This window comes from Syngnathus leptorhynchus, chromosome 12 (assembly GCF_054491065.1).
Source record: "Syngnathus leptorhynchus isolate UIUO chromosome 12, UIUO_Slep, whole genome shotgun sequence".
Lineage (NCBI taxonomy): Eukaryota > Metazoa > Chordata > Actinopteri > Syngnathiformes > Syngnathidae > Syngnathus > Syngnathus leptorhynchus.
The window spans coordinates 9318101-9331678 of NC_141206.1; the positions used below are offsets into that span (position 1 = coordinate 9318101).

Genomic DNA, 13578 nt, shown 5'->3' on the forward strand with positions numbered 1-13578 from the left:
AAGGCTGCCGGATAAAGCGAGAAGAGGCAGCGGTTCAAGCATCTGGCCTCCTCGACGACAACAAGAATATGAAGTGACAACAGGAGAGAAAGACGAGGCTGTGTGAAAGTTTTCGAAAACCTAGAGAGGTAGATACAAGTGAACTGTTTGGCTTCTCGCGCTTTTTCAATGACAAACACTCGACTCAATGGCCCTCCGACTAGAGCTAACCTCTCCGTGCGGGTGCGTTACTTTGACAGGCTGTTACTCTTCAAACATTCATTTCTTTGGGCCTCATTATGTCTTTATGAGACTTTCTTGCTACTGTAATGGCATTGTGTTTATTTGCTGGCCCGTTGTTAATCACACCACTCAGAGGCATATGCGAGATTTTGTTTTTGGCACACCGTGGATAGGCTTCTGTGAGGGAGGGTGACCTTGCAGGCAAGAGAACATATATCAAACAGAAATGTATGAAATAGAGCTGCTATACACACCAGTCTAATTTATTCTCAATGCATTACAAATCTATATTTATTCATGTATCCTCCGATGTGCACTGTTTTGTCTTCACTTGAATTCATAAATCTTTGTTTTTCTGATGTAGTTTGAATAGGGATGTGATCCCATTTGGAAAATCAAGCTTCAAATTTGCTTCATGGAGAAGTTGTTGTATTTTTTTTGACTCCTCTAGACGGCATTCTCTGCTCTCTTATGGGCTGAAAGCACACTGACTTGCCATTTCGTAAAACCCTTTATTTCAACTGACTGCCATCTAGAGGAAAGAAAAAATACAACCGGTTTGTGAAGCACATTTGAAGCTTCATTTTCCCATCACTATGTATATTGCCATTAATTATATTTGTTCCTGTTGTGCTGCCAGCTACATTTTAACACATTGGAAATATCTGCAATTAAATGCTCCTCATAGAGGGTGTTGGCCGACTGTGACATTTATGTGGATAAAGTGCTGGGGCTTTAAATTATTGTCATGGGAAACTCTACAAATGTCTCTATGAAAGTTTAAATACAAGATTGCTACTACAGTGACTGATGAGCAACTAGCATAACAACTAGAGCTTCGTGTCTGTGTCTATGGCCTGTAATTAAGATTTAAAGCTAGTTCTACTTTGTGAATAAATTATGATTGACTTAAAATGTGATCATGCGAGGGATGTCACAGTGCTAAAATAAATGCATGACATTAACTCTCGTGGAGAGTCTTGTGTTTCTGTTTTTGTTCCGTTTTCGTGAATAAAATAAAGACACAAAATGCAGAGTTTAAATTGGAAACCATGTCTCATCGTCAAAATTCTGACTTTTTTGTTTTTACGTTTATGCGTAAACATAGTCAAACACACAGCGATCCGATTTCATCTTATTTTTGTTGATATGAGTTACAGCCGCAAGAACTCAGTCTTGGATGTTTTGACAAACCCAAACAGTGCTAGTTTTTACAACATATTATCAACACCAACATTATATTTTTAGAACCACCTCCACCAGAAAAAAAATGTCGCATTCAGTCCAACCATTTGCTTCTCGCATGCTGTGACTGTTGCAGGCAATTATGGCAGCCTTCTCACAAGCTGACACTTATTCTTTGGAACAAAAAAGATACGCCGCGCTCATCCGTGCAGAAACCCAGCTGGAATATGCTGTAATTTTTGAGTGCATCCAAAAGGAAACAAATAAAATAAGGAATACATGCTCTGGAAAAAGAAGACATATTTATGAATGGCTTGTAAATGTCATCTCCTGAGACATTTTAAGGAGGTAACAGGGCCTTTCATCTGTGGTTCAGTCAAGCCTAACCTTCTTCCCATCCCCTTTCACTGCCTTGTTGGACTCATCTTTTAATTTAGCCCCTCATTATGTGCCAAAGCCCTGAGCTTACCCTTGGGTCCGGAGGATGTTGGAGTCTGCGGGGGCCATCATTAGCATCATTACATGTTAGTGTAGAGAGAAAATATGGAGCAAAACAAAGATGTGGGTTTTTTGCTCTCGGTGCTTTATTTGACAAAATGGAGACTGAGATGTGCACCCAATTAGATGGGCAAAACAAGACCTGATCATTAACAGTATATTAAAATATGTTGCCTTCCTTTTGAATACACTGGTGTCTTGCAATATGAGTTTAATTAATCCCTTCCAGCATCCCGAAGAAAACCTTCAAATTTTGTAATGAGAAAAATATCACGCTATGATTGGTCTACTTTATAAAACCAGATTGTACTAACATGGCAAAATATAATTAAAATTCATTTCAACAATCTGCATCCTTTGAATGGCCATCGTGCTGCTGCCAATCATGGCCACACGAGGGCAGTATAGCAATTGTTTTGCTATTAAACCTATATTTGGGTCAATATTTAACAGGTTAAATCCTATTTTTTAAATATATTACATTCAATACAGTACGGTATGAATCAATACATTTTTTCTCGCACATTTAGAACTGTCATCAGCACATAATATTAAATATTGACTGCATTTGCATTGTCTGAAGCAATTCAAGGACCGACGCTGGAATTGTGCTGCCATCTAGTGTCAAACTTATCTATTACAAGTATTTACCATCAATATTTATGTTTTCGGACTTTTAAATAGCTTCATATACTACAACAAAAAAACATTTGCGTGATAGTCGCACGCGCGTTGAATGCCGCAACGCTGTTCCTTGCGCGCAATGCGCGGTCGACTGCGCATGCGCGAGATGCAGGAGGCGCAGGTCATATGTTTATGTTTATGCTCACTGAATGAAATGGGGCCGGGTAGAACTAATCATATATGATCAAAGCCATCGATCACCGCCGCATTTCTGCAGGTAAAAACGACCGCATGCATAGACCCATCATAAGTGTCATTCGGTGGAATTAAGCCTCTGCGATAACAGAACGAACCGATGACGCGGTAGCGCTAGTCTTAGCCGCCTGTTAGCAACGGTTTCGTGACTAAATGTAACGGTCACGAATATTGCTCATCTAACTTGATAAATACCTGCTGATTGATCCTGTAAACGTTCGGCTACAATGAGACTGCAGTCAATTTGGTTTTTGTATGACGTCACAGTCGCGCCGATGAACTGTCAATTCAATATACTATACAATACAGCTTTATTTATATAGCACTTTCACAAGTGCTTTTGCCATAACAAAACACTTTACAAAAAGAAACAACTGATCCACACATTGCACAATTTAATTAGATGCAATCCACGAGCTATAAATCAACAAATGCACCTCCATAAATACTTATGATCATAATAGTAGCATGGATTTTGCTTCCCAGTAAGTGTGTCTATCGCTGGGGGGGGAAAAAAATAACAGTTGTTGCCTGTACTCCCAAGTCACAGCTATTAATGATTAATTAAGTAATTTATGAAAGGTCAGAATTTGCACATTCCATCCCTGAGCAGCCAAGTTTCCTTGAAACTTGAAGAAACAGACCACCCAGAAACGACGCAATGGGGAACACAAGCAGTGAGAGGGCTGCATTGGGCCATGGGGAGAAGGCCCAGCGGAGGGACAGCAGGGGAACTAAGGATGGTGAGAGGCCCAAAATCCTCATGGACAGCCCTGAAGATGCAGATATTTTTCACGGCGAAGACATGAAAGTAAGTTCCTTTCTCTGGGATACATTGACTTTTAAAAAAATAATCAAAAATTCAATTTATTGTATATTTAGATATTTGATCTTCTGCTAAAAACGACTCATATTTGCAGCTTACTGAGCAGTTGTATTTGTATCTTACTGCCCTCTAGTGGCCAATGTCCATACGTCAGAAGGAACCATTTTATCATATCTTGTGGCCTGATGCTCACTGCAGGCTCCCTTAGAAAAAGAAGAGTTCCTTGCATGGAGGCAAGATTTAGAAGCGGAAGACAAAGACCCAACTCTAGACCGACCGACCGTCTTTCGCTGGAAGGGTGACGGCAAAGAGGTCTACCTGTCTGGATCCTTTAACAACTGGGCCAATAAGATTCCCCTGATTCGAAGGTGAGGAGGTTGAGAGTCACTTGATGTACAATGTATAAGTTGTCTCTGTTTTGATTTTTGTGTATGCCCTAATTACTCGTCCAAGTCAAAACACCTTTGTGACCATCGTGGAGCTACCTGAAGGGGAACATCAGTACAAGTTTTACGTCGACGGCCAGTGGACTCACGACCCAGCCGAGGTGTGCGACAAATAACCAATTTTTGCTTTCCCGCTTTCTTTTATTGACTTTTTTTTCTTCCCGCTGACAGCCTGTTGTAACAAGTCAGCTGGGTACAGTCAATAACATCATCCAGGTGAAGAAAACAGACTTTGAGGTGTTTGATGCTCTCATGGTGGACTCGCAGAAGTGCTCAGACATGTCGGGTGAGTCTGAACAAATCGTCTCACATAGCGAGACCTAAACAACCCGACAGTTTCCCTTTCCCACCCCAGTAGACCACTCTCTGAAAAACGTGTTATTATTGAGTCACCAAAGCCAAAGTACTTGATTCAACACAAGTTCTCTCTCTTCCTCTTCCATTAGATCTCTCCAGCTCTCCCCCCGGTCCATATCATCAGGATGCCTACGCTCCAAAACAAGAGGAAAAATTCAAGTCCCCACCTATTCTCCCACCTCATCTGCTTCAAGTCATCCTCAACAAAGACACTGGAATATCTGTAAGTTGTTATCGTCACTCAGATGAGCGGATTTTTTGGACCACGAGACAAACGGCTGAACAGGTCTACTTTTGGAAATTTCCGTATATAAGACGCACCTGGTTATAAGGCGCACTGTTGAAAATTCAAGGATTTTAATAAAAAAATACAAAAATACGGTAAATGTCAACGGTTGTTTATTGTGATTGGCTGGCAACTATTCCGAGGCGTAAACCAGTTCTACGATTTACCATCGAAACGGTTGTTTGTGTTCCTAGTGCGATCCTGCCCTCCTTCCAGAACCGAACCACGTCATGCTCAACCACCTCTACGCTCTCTCCATAAAGGTACGCACCCCGACGATTCAAGGGTTTTCTTGTTATCGTTTTCACCGGAAACCACGAGCGGCGCTCTGAACCGACGCAGCTGATCTGTCGAATGCCAACGATAATAACAAACTGCAATCGGAAGAAGTCAGCAGGAGAGATGATAATGTGCTTTTCTCGCAGCGCGACCGGAAAAATAAACTCGACACCTGCGCTAAGATAGACGTAGAACACACACGGCGACTTGAATACGGGAATGAGTCGGAGTGAAAGCGCACACTTGTGACATGCTCGTACCTTCCCAGCTGAGTCATACTTAGCGCTTTCCATATCAGTAGACAGCTGCTCGGACCGGCACTTTTTTCCACATATGTGCGTGGGTGAGAATGTTTTCTTTAAAGTGACACAGGTGTTGCATTGCAAATAGCTGCCAACTCTGTAAACGCTGAAATCTATTTCAAAACGATTTCTTTGACAGGACGGCGTGATGGTGCTTAGCGCGACGCATCGCTATAAGAAGAAGTATGTCACCACCTTATTGTATAAACCCATCTGATGGAACACCGTGTCAAGATTAACTCAATTGATGTGAAGTCAAGTAGCAATACTAGTCCACCTAAGGCTGGATTAAACTTTTTTTTTGTATAATCTAGAATAGAAAAATCACAATATGTTCTTTTCATGACATAAACGGATACATTTTAGGGTGACTCATGAAAGCTGCGATTCATACAATGTTCCGAATGATCTTAATTAATTCATCCACTGCCAGTCTAGTAAAAATGAATCATCTCTAGCCGCCAACAGCACAAAATGAGTTAAAAGGTTTCCATATAAACATGCTGTGAGATTGCGTCACATGACCTTGCACACATTGTTTTTGTGTGTATCGTTTTTATTCATTCTCAATACGTTCCAGACAACAACAAAAACACTCAGCCCAAACTTTTTTTTTTTTTTTTGCAACCTTCAAAAAGAACACGTCATACTTAAAAGATATAAAAAATACACACTCCAACTTATTTTTACGTTTCAGGGGTTCGGAATTTGCAACCTGGTTTTATGGAATGTAGCAAGAGAGATTTAAAGGGCCGTAACATGTTCACCCTAAAAGTATTCTCGGAAATTTTTAATCTATTGTTTACTCCACAAATTACACAGCACTTCTTTTTGAAGTATACAAATGTTTTGTTTTTCTAATTTTAAGGTGACAAAGTTACTTCTTATGCATCGCACTTACATTTGTATCGTTTTGCATGACACTGACCAACATTGAATGTAGAATGCGCGTACTGTGAAGGTACTTGAGTCGGAATGCAACCTAATGAGTAGAATATATTCTTTTTGGGCTGGTTGGACAAGTTGACAATCAATATCAGCATTTAAGACCAATGAAGAACTGTCTCAGATCAATCTATTATTTACGATGAAGTGGACTATATTTTGTTTCTGGTGACAGATGGATTGTCTCAAATCGCAAGATGGCTCGAAATACGCTCACCATTAGATAGTATATGATTTGCAAATCAATATAACTTCCACTTTTTTTTTATTTATGGTTATTTATTCACATTTTTGTTCGTGTTTGACTTTCTAGGCCAGTAAGCAATCATTCTAACGATTCTGTAGAACATAAGATTGCTGAGTTTTTCAACCCCACTTGCATTGTCACTTCATTTAATAAAGATTAATATATCAAAGGGACTGTCATTTTTTTTTTTCCCCTTCTGGGTTCCATTTTTCCAGAATTTTCATGACCTCACAATCACCCTTTGACTGATGACTAAGATTAGGTTGAAAAAAACAAACATGACAGCTATCAATCTCAAGTCCAGACAGAACATCAAACACACTTGAACAAGTTCGCTGGGTTTACACGTGAGAATCGCCATCTTCTTCCCATATGTATGTTGAATTTATGGCGTGCGACCCTGCGCAGTATGAACAGCTGACGCGGTAGATACCGAGGTTCTTACCAATATAAAGAGGCTCTGATGGGAGAGAGTGATTGCCACTTCTGCTGCCAACCTTGAGAACACTCAGGATGAACACCCTCAACACTCTGCTTCTTTTGGCTTTAAGCCTCAGTGTTGGTAAGTCCGCTGCAGGACTGCTGTGCGCTTTGCGATATAATCCGGTACACATCCACGAGGACACCGTGAGCAAGGCTTGTTGCTTCATGTTCTGTCCCGCAGCTCAATCCATGGATTACAAGTCTCTCAGCCAATTCAGAAAAATGATCCTGTGTATGATGCCTGATAGTTGGCCCGTCTTGGACTACGCTGACTATGGTTGCTACTGTGGAAAGGGTGGCTCAGGCACACCTGTGGATGAGCTGGATAGGTCCAATCTGAATTTCACTTTTGATTTAGACCACGACTAAGTCACACTGTGCCTTACCTATGCTTTTACCCTTGACAGGTGCTGCTATGTGCACGACAAGTGTTATAGTGACGCGATGCAGCACCCCGATTGTTGGTTCATCATAGATAACCCTTACACAAACTCCTATCACTACAGCTGTGATAAGGAGCAGAAGAAGATCACCTGTGGCAGTGAGTAGAGCAGCAGATCTTTTATTACTTGTGTGCAAGATGCAAGTCTAAAAACAAAAAAACGGTATGAATTCAACTAAAATATATTAAAAAACACCAATTCATGCAAATATCAGATTCATCACAATCCTAACTAAAAGCCTTGGTTGCAGAGTGGCCAACTTCAAAAGTGGATTTGTGGCTTGAATTCTTGTTGACAAGTAGTCTAACAGACCCAGTTGTACAGTCTAGTACTTATTTATTTCCATATATAAATCACAAAAAATGAAAGTTCTTCTAGCGCTGAGTTTTGGGCTGAATTGAATCACAAAAAGCAGATGAGTTATTATGTCAAAAACCAAAAACGCGAACCCGTCGCTTAGCAGTGACGTCATTGTATAGCGGTTGATTATTGGCTGCTGAAATATGTCACTTCTATGTGACACATAAAGGACTACAACTCCCAGGCAACGGTTGAACGTCAAAATAAATACCTTCCAGCTAATAATGAAATAAATTCATTTAAAATCAACCGTAATGTATTACATGAACTAATAAGGACAAAACCAAAATGCATTTTTGCTATAGTTATTTTTTTTTTTTTTCCAAAAACATTTTTGGTTTTTATTGCACTTTTTATTTTATTGCAAGACAACATAATATCTAATTCAATATTGTCTATTTTCTCCTTAGGCAAAAACAACGTCTGTGAGATGTTCATTTGCGAGTGCGACAGAAAGGCAGCAGAATGTTTTGCCCAGTCTCCATGGATCCCTGAGCATGAGCACCTGCCCAGCCACCTGTGCAAGTGAAGACCTCAGGTGACTTCAGCCATGCCATGTCTCCACAAGACTTTGGCAGAAACTGGAGCAGGACAACTGGAATGTTTGGAGGAGTATATTAATGTCAGTAAGCATCCATCATGATGTTTTGCTGTAATGTTTGATTTGAGGTTCTTTCCATTAAAACAGATGTCATACTTGGCAATAAATGACACTGGTGGCATTTATTTAACAATTGCACAAATCATCAGAGCAAAGAAGGGTTGATTGATTTAGTTGCAAAATAAATTTTATTTATCTCATCTATCTACTGTCTTTCTTTGCATTTTCCAGAATTACCTTTTAATTTAATGGAGTGATCATTCTAAAAGGCAGTATTTATTAGGACATGATCGGAAACTTTATTACAATTCAAAGAATTGGATTCTAATAACTTCTTCAGTCTAATTCAATCAACGTATTTGACACGATCAGTATACAGTTTGGTCAGTTGAATGGGAAAATATGAAAAACTGCAACCGACTTTATTTATGCGAAGGAGGCAAAGATTAAGATATTCAATAGACAGGTGATGAATCATTATCCAAAGGGGGATACTCTCACTGTCTACTATCTCACAATGACACAATTGTTGCATGTGGGAACAGGTCTGCACAGTACAAAGAAAAGAAAATGCTTGCCCCAACTCCAGCGCACCGACACTCTCCATTATTTTACTTTTAGAGGAAAAAATGTCCTATTCATGCATATAAGTACAGTGCCCCAAATGGCACTTGAGGCTTTTAACATTCTGAGCATACTTGTACATTTCTTTGGCTTTAGAATGCAAAGTATTCCAACATATTCTAATACATTTACTATATGTACCTACATAAAATAAATATGTGTTTTCTATAATTATCATTGTAGGATACATTTGAGTAAATTAAGAAAGATATTTTCTAATTATTCACTGCAGTTTGGGAGTGCCCAGAACAAGCTCACCCATGCAGAGTGTCTGTGCCGCATTGCCCAGAGCTTTCTTTAGTAACCTGACTTTACCTGTCAGGAATGCATGATACATCCCATGAAAACAAACAACCTTGCATGTACTTGCGTGTTTTTGTGTGAAGAGACAATAGGTTGTTGGTAAAGCTATGTACAAAGGTTTCTTCAAAATAAGATTTTTGGATACTGACAGGATTTTGTACGTAAAAAAGTTCATGAAGCTATTCTGAAGCTTCATTTGCCCATCACTAGAAGTAGAACAAAAATGGATTTGAATCGAAAAATCGTATTTTAATCTACTTTAGAGTCTGGAGTTTGACTTATCGTGGAAAAGTATGCTCAAAATTCACTGGTGACAAGAGCTTTATTATCAATTCAACACGTTTAAATATTCACATTCCAGTAGGGTAGGTGAGTTACGGCACTTTACAACATTCACCCAACTGTGCAGATTTCACAAGACATATTCCTCATATCCATTATTTAGATAAGTCCTCGTAGCTCTTTTGAGTGGACTGCTGTCACCTGGTGTATTCATTTGAACAAAGGGATCTCCATTCCACTCAGATTCAACAAGTGAACCTCCTTTGAAGTAGCTTACATCGCCGTGGTTCTGAATACCCAAGGACATATAAGAGGGTCAAAATGGTGACCCGTGCTTCTCGTCTTTTTCCAAGTGCACCTTGTAATTCTTTCCTCTGTTGTTGTCCCAGTGCATCGACGTACCGCATCCAGGCCTGAAGGACACGCAGAACTCGATCCCCTCGATCAGGTCGAGGTTCTGAGGTAAGCTCAGAACAAAGGTAAAAACGTCCACATCGAAACCAAGACACCGCAGCTGTTGTAAAAACTTGCACGGGATGTCAAAGTGGTGCTGCCAAGAGTCAAAGGTGAGCCTTAAGTGGACCGCCTTGTCGGTGTTCCCGTGGCAGACGTGCACCTTGCCGCTGAGGGAAGATTCGGAAAGGTTGCAGCTTTCCAACTGTACGTTTGTCTCTCGCAGGCGTGCTAGGAACGCTTTGGAGTCGAGTGACGCCTGAGGGAAGCCCAGACGATACTTGTGGTTTTGGATCTTGGTTGGATCGGACGGTTCAGTATCGGGCATAAATAGATGTACCACAGTGAGGGCAAGTCCTTTGGAGTCCGCAAACACAACCCGCTTTTTGCTCGGCTTTCCGGCTTTCCTGAGGAAACAGCTCTGAAGATCTGAGGACGACGAGGGCGAAGACGACTGGGAGGAAGAAGTTTGATTGGAAGAGTGAAAGCTGGTTCTCAGCGGACTGCCAGTGGGCGGATTAGAACGCAAAGTAGGTTTCATGGATAGAAGTTGGTAAAGTCGTCGACGCTGGCTCAGACTTAAGCACATGGCGAGGTCGACTGGCATCCCAGTTGGCTGAGGGTGACTGCCAAAGGTGGGCAAGACTCTGAGGGTCAAAATAAAAAGTTATATATTAGCACCCTATGATGCTAAAAGACACATTTGATAAAACTTTTGATTTTATTCAAACAAAATTTGCTTGTCATATTATGTAAATATATTTATGTGTCTTTGTTTTGGTTTAATTTTCATCAACAGTCAAGAGAAGTAACGCTTACCTTGTGCAATTCATTTCCAAACTATAGTCAATCACTACGCCATAGTATTTCTGTCAATTCCAAGTCATCCACGAGCAGATAAACACTGAAAACTGAGAAAAGTACCCAAACGGGTTAGGTGGAAAAAAATCACCGGATTCTAGCAATACTAGTTAACAAAGGAACATTTACAAAAAATGCACTTTAATAATAATAGAAAGCATTGAAAACTATACTCACTTACGTTTCATCAGTAAGAGAAAGATGGAACCAAACTCTGCTCTCACCTTAGCTCATATGAGAAATTTGACGTTGAACCTCCAGTGGGAGTTGCTTTGCATATCAATGATCCAATGCTTCATCATGCCCTGCCCCTAAACTACATCTGAGGTAAGAAAGCAGTTTTCAAAACCCCAGTCTAATACTACCATGGCATCTCCTCGTTTCAGCCGCTCACACATTTCCAAGCCGACAGTCACGTCAAGCTGTGTCATGATGACTGCACAGTGTGTCATCACACGAACGGACTTTCACTTGTCATATCTTGCATTATGTATGAGGTCACACAAGAGAATAGTCTGCGTTCATACCTTTTATGGCAATCTTTCTACTGTATTTGCCTTTATTTATATATTTCTTTATATAACCACTGGTTCATGAAGCAATTCTGAAGCTTCATTTCACTCATTATACAGTCAGTCCATCCGTTGCCGTATCTTTGCTACGTCGCAGCTAAAACTTTTGGTTTTGTCTGAATGTAAGTTTTCATATTCATCTTTTGATGTGCTTTCCAAATATTTTCACTGTATTTAAACAACAACAAACTTCAAGAACAATTCCAAATAAAACAAAACAAAAAGTATCACCCCCTCCGTCCACCAGTTGCGGGGAAAACATGAAGGGATTAAAGTTCAAAGCCCAAACATAGTTCTGTAGAGGAGGGAAAATACTGAATCTTCAAAGTCCCTCAAATTGTATTTCCACGAGCAAAACGATTAGCTTTCCACTCAGAGGAAGAATGATGAGAGAGGCTGATGTAAGCTTGCAGGAGGAGAGCTTTAAATTGCAGACTGTAACCCAGCGTGAGCAGGCCCTCCGTCGATGCCGTCCGCAAGTAGGCAACGGGCCACGCTGCCCTCCTGTGGAGAGAGACGGTCCTCGCTGATAACATGAAATCACTTCTTATAGAACCCTGGTTTGCATTTGTAAAATACACTTTTATAAATAAGCAATCCTCCCTCAAGCAGATATCAGTAAGATCTAAATCTGCCATGCTGCAGGCGTCACACTGTAATTTTTATTGAGCCAGAGATATTTTACCCTACAGGCTGCTATTTGGAGAGTAAAAAAAGCAATCAGATTGAGTCGAAAGCAGCGAGAAATCCGAGGCTTGAGAAAATGTCACAGTTTTCTCACAAAGCACAATCGATAATCATGTCTGGTAGGTCGAGTTGCTCAGCTTACTCGGTTGGATATGGGATAGTAATACCTTCCTGAATTACAAACTAAAGCAGAAATCCATCCCCGCATAAGCTTTAACACTTAAGTCATACTTTGAAAATAGTATTTTCAATTCACTGCATTGAAGTGTCAGGTCTCTAACTGCTATTTTTTTCCAAATCCCCCGGTGGCACCCCTCCCCTCCCTGCCTATTATATACTTCCATATTCTGCACATATTATTGCATGCAAAGCAGTATATAAATGCAGCTGAGTGTTGAGTGGCATCAAAATCCCGCGAGGAACAACCCGTACGTCTGATGTATAATGCACTGCAAGTATTGTATGATTTATAATTGATTCAGCTCAGTTCTGAAATGTGTAACTTTTCTGACCCTCCATGTATTCCGTTGTGGGTCACGCTATAATTGCACATACCGTCTCGTTATAATATGCATGGAGGCAAGTGTAGTGTAATGTATTCTATCAATGCTCAATCACATGAAAGGGTTTTTATGCGGAATACTGAAAGGAAAAAAATATCTATATTTCTTTAATTTGTCTCAATGCAAGTGAGAGTTCATTCACAGGTCTTATAGGAGACTTGTGATGTCCTCAGCAAGCCCATTTAAATGTGTTTTTCGCCATACTGAACGTCTGTGCATTTCAAGTGGTTCATTTTGTCAACTTTTCGAGAAATCTGTGCCATTACAAGAGCAGATGTGTCCTAATCTTCACATTACACTCCCATTTCACTCACCAGCTGGGAACAACATTTGATGTATGCTCACACAGCTGGAGAATAAACGGACCGGTCATGTGTATCCAGGTGAAAGTGACCAATATTGTCGCTTTCAGCAATCAGTTTCCGAATGAATCATGGGAGAGAGAGAGAGAAAAAAAAAAAGACAACCGCAGGATATGAATGCTGATCATATATGCATCACATATTGTGCAGTTTTTGTCTTATATGTCTTCCTCACTTGATGGCAGTAGAGTACCAAGCCGAGTATCCGACTATTTTCCCTTCCCTGTGTTACAATGGAATAAAAAAAAACAGAAAAAAAATTCAAAAAATGGCAATGACACCCGGCCTGTTGATTTTCTTATCCCCGCTCTCTGCCAGCTTGTCTAATTAGGACTGATGGACATCATCTCCACTCAGTGGACACTTCATTAGGTACCCTAGCACTTTATTATAAGAATGAATTCAACAATCTGTTTATTGCCATATTTTAATGTTTGCAATTTGATCCAAATGCCTTGCACACTCTCCATCAGTGTCAATCCAAATGGATGCATGATTCCGTCGTGGTTTAT

At 40.3% G+C, this 13578-nt stretch overlaps 3 protein-coding genes across 7 annotated transcripts in view; 2 read left to right on the forward strand and 1 right to left on the reverse strand.

Moving 5' to 3' along the window:
* Positions 1 to 2695: 2695 nt before the first annotated feature.
* prkab1a (protein kinase, AMP-activated, beta 1 non-catalytic subunit, a) lies at positions 2696 to 6641 on the forward strand. Of its 2 annotated transcripts, none has more exons than XM_085926861.1 (8): positions 2696 to 2806; positions 3421 to 3595; positions 3809 to 3978; positions 4064 to 4157; positions 4228 to 4342; positions 4503 to 4636; positions 4894 to 4962; positions 5420 to 6641. In XM_085926861.1, exons 1-8 carry the CDS (start codon positions 2739 to 2741, stop codon positions 5495 to 5497), a joined length of 903 nt encoding a protein of 300 aa, XP_085782987.1. In that variant the 5' UTR covers positions 2696 to 2738; the 3' UTR covers positions 5498 to 6641. The 2 variants fall into 2 exon arrangements, with proteins under 2 accessions (XP_085782987.1, XP_085782988.1); XM_085926862.1 differs by having other exon boundaries at positions 2699 to 2806; positions 3398 to 3595.
* Positions 6642 to 6791: 150 nt separating this feature from the next.
* Positions 6792 to 8512, forward strand: LOC147048328 (phospholipase A2, minor isoenzyme-like). 2 transcript variants are annotated; one of them, XM_085926223.1, is made up of 4 exons: positions 6792 to 7034; positions 7137 to 7284; positions 7363 to 7496; positions 8169 to 8512. In XM_085926223.1, the coding sequence occupies exons 1-4, from the start codon at positions 6986 to 6988 to the stop codon at positions 8285 to 8287; spliced, it is 450 nt and encodes a 149-aa protein (XP_085782349.1). In that variant the 5' UTR covers positions 6792 to 6985; the 3' UTR covers positions 8288 to 8512. The 2 variants fall into 2 exon arrangements, with proteins under 2 accessions (XP_085782349.1, XP_085782348.1); XM_085926222.1 differs by having other exon boundaries at positions 6792 to 7284.
* A 1087-nt stretch (positions 8513 to 9599) lies between these two features.
* Positions 9600 to 13578, reverse strand: part of ppp1r3c2a (protein phosphatase 1 regulatory subunit 3C2, duplicate a) — a 46709-nt gene continuing 42730 nt past the window's right edge. Inside the window, exons 1-3 of one of the 3 annotated variants that reach the window (XM_085926357.1) lie at positions 11107 to 11137; positions 10841 to 10932; positions 9600 to 10668 (exon numbers count right to left, since the gene is read on the reverse strand). In XM_085926357.1, coding sequence (XP_085782483.1) covers positions 9885 to 10668; positions 10841 to 10854 — 798 coding nt within the window. In that variant the 5' untranslated portion in view covers positions 10855 to 10932; positions 11107 to 11137 and the 3' untranslated portion in view covers positions 9600 to 9884. Of the gene's footprint in view, positions 10669 to 10840; positions 10933 to 11106; positions 11138 to 13578 lie in introns of those variants that run through there. The other 2 variants (XM_085926356.1, XM_085926358.1) reach the window with 2 other exon arrangements.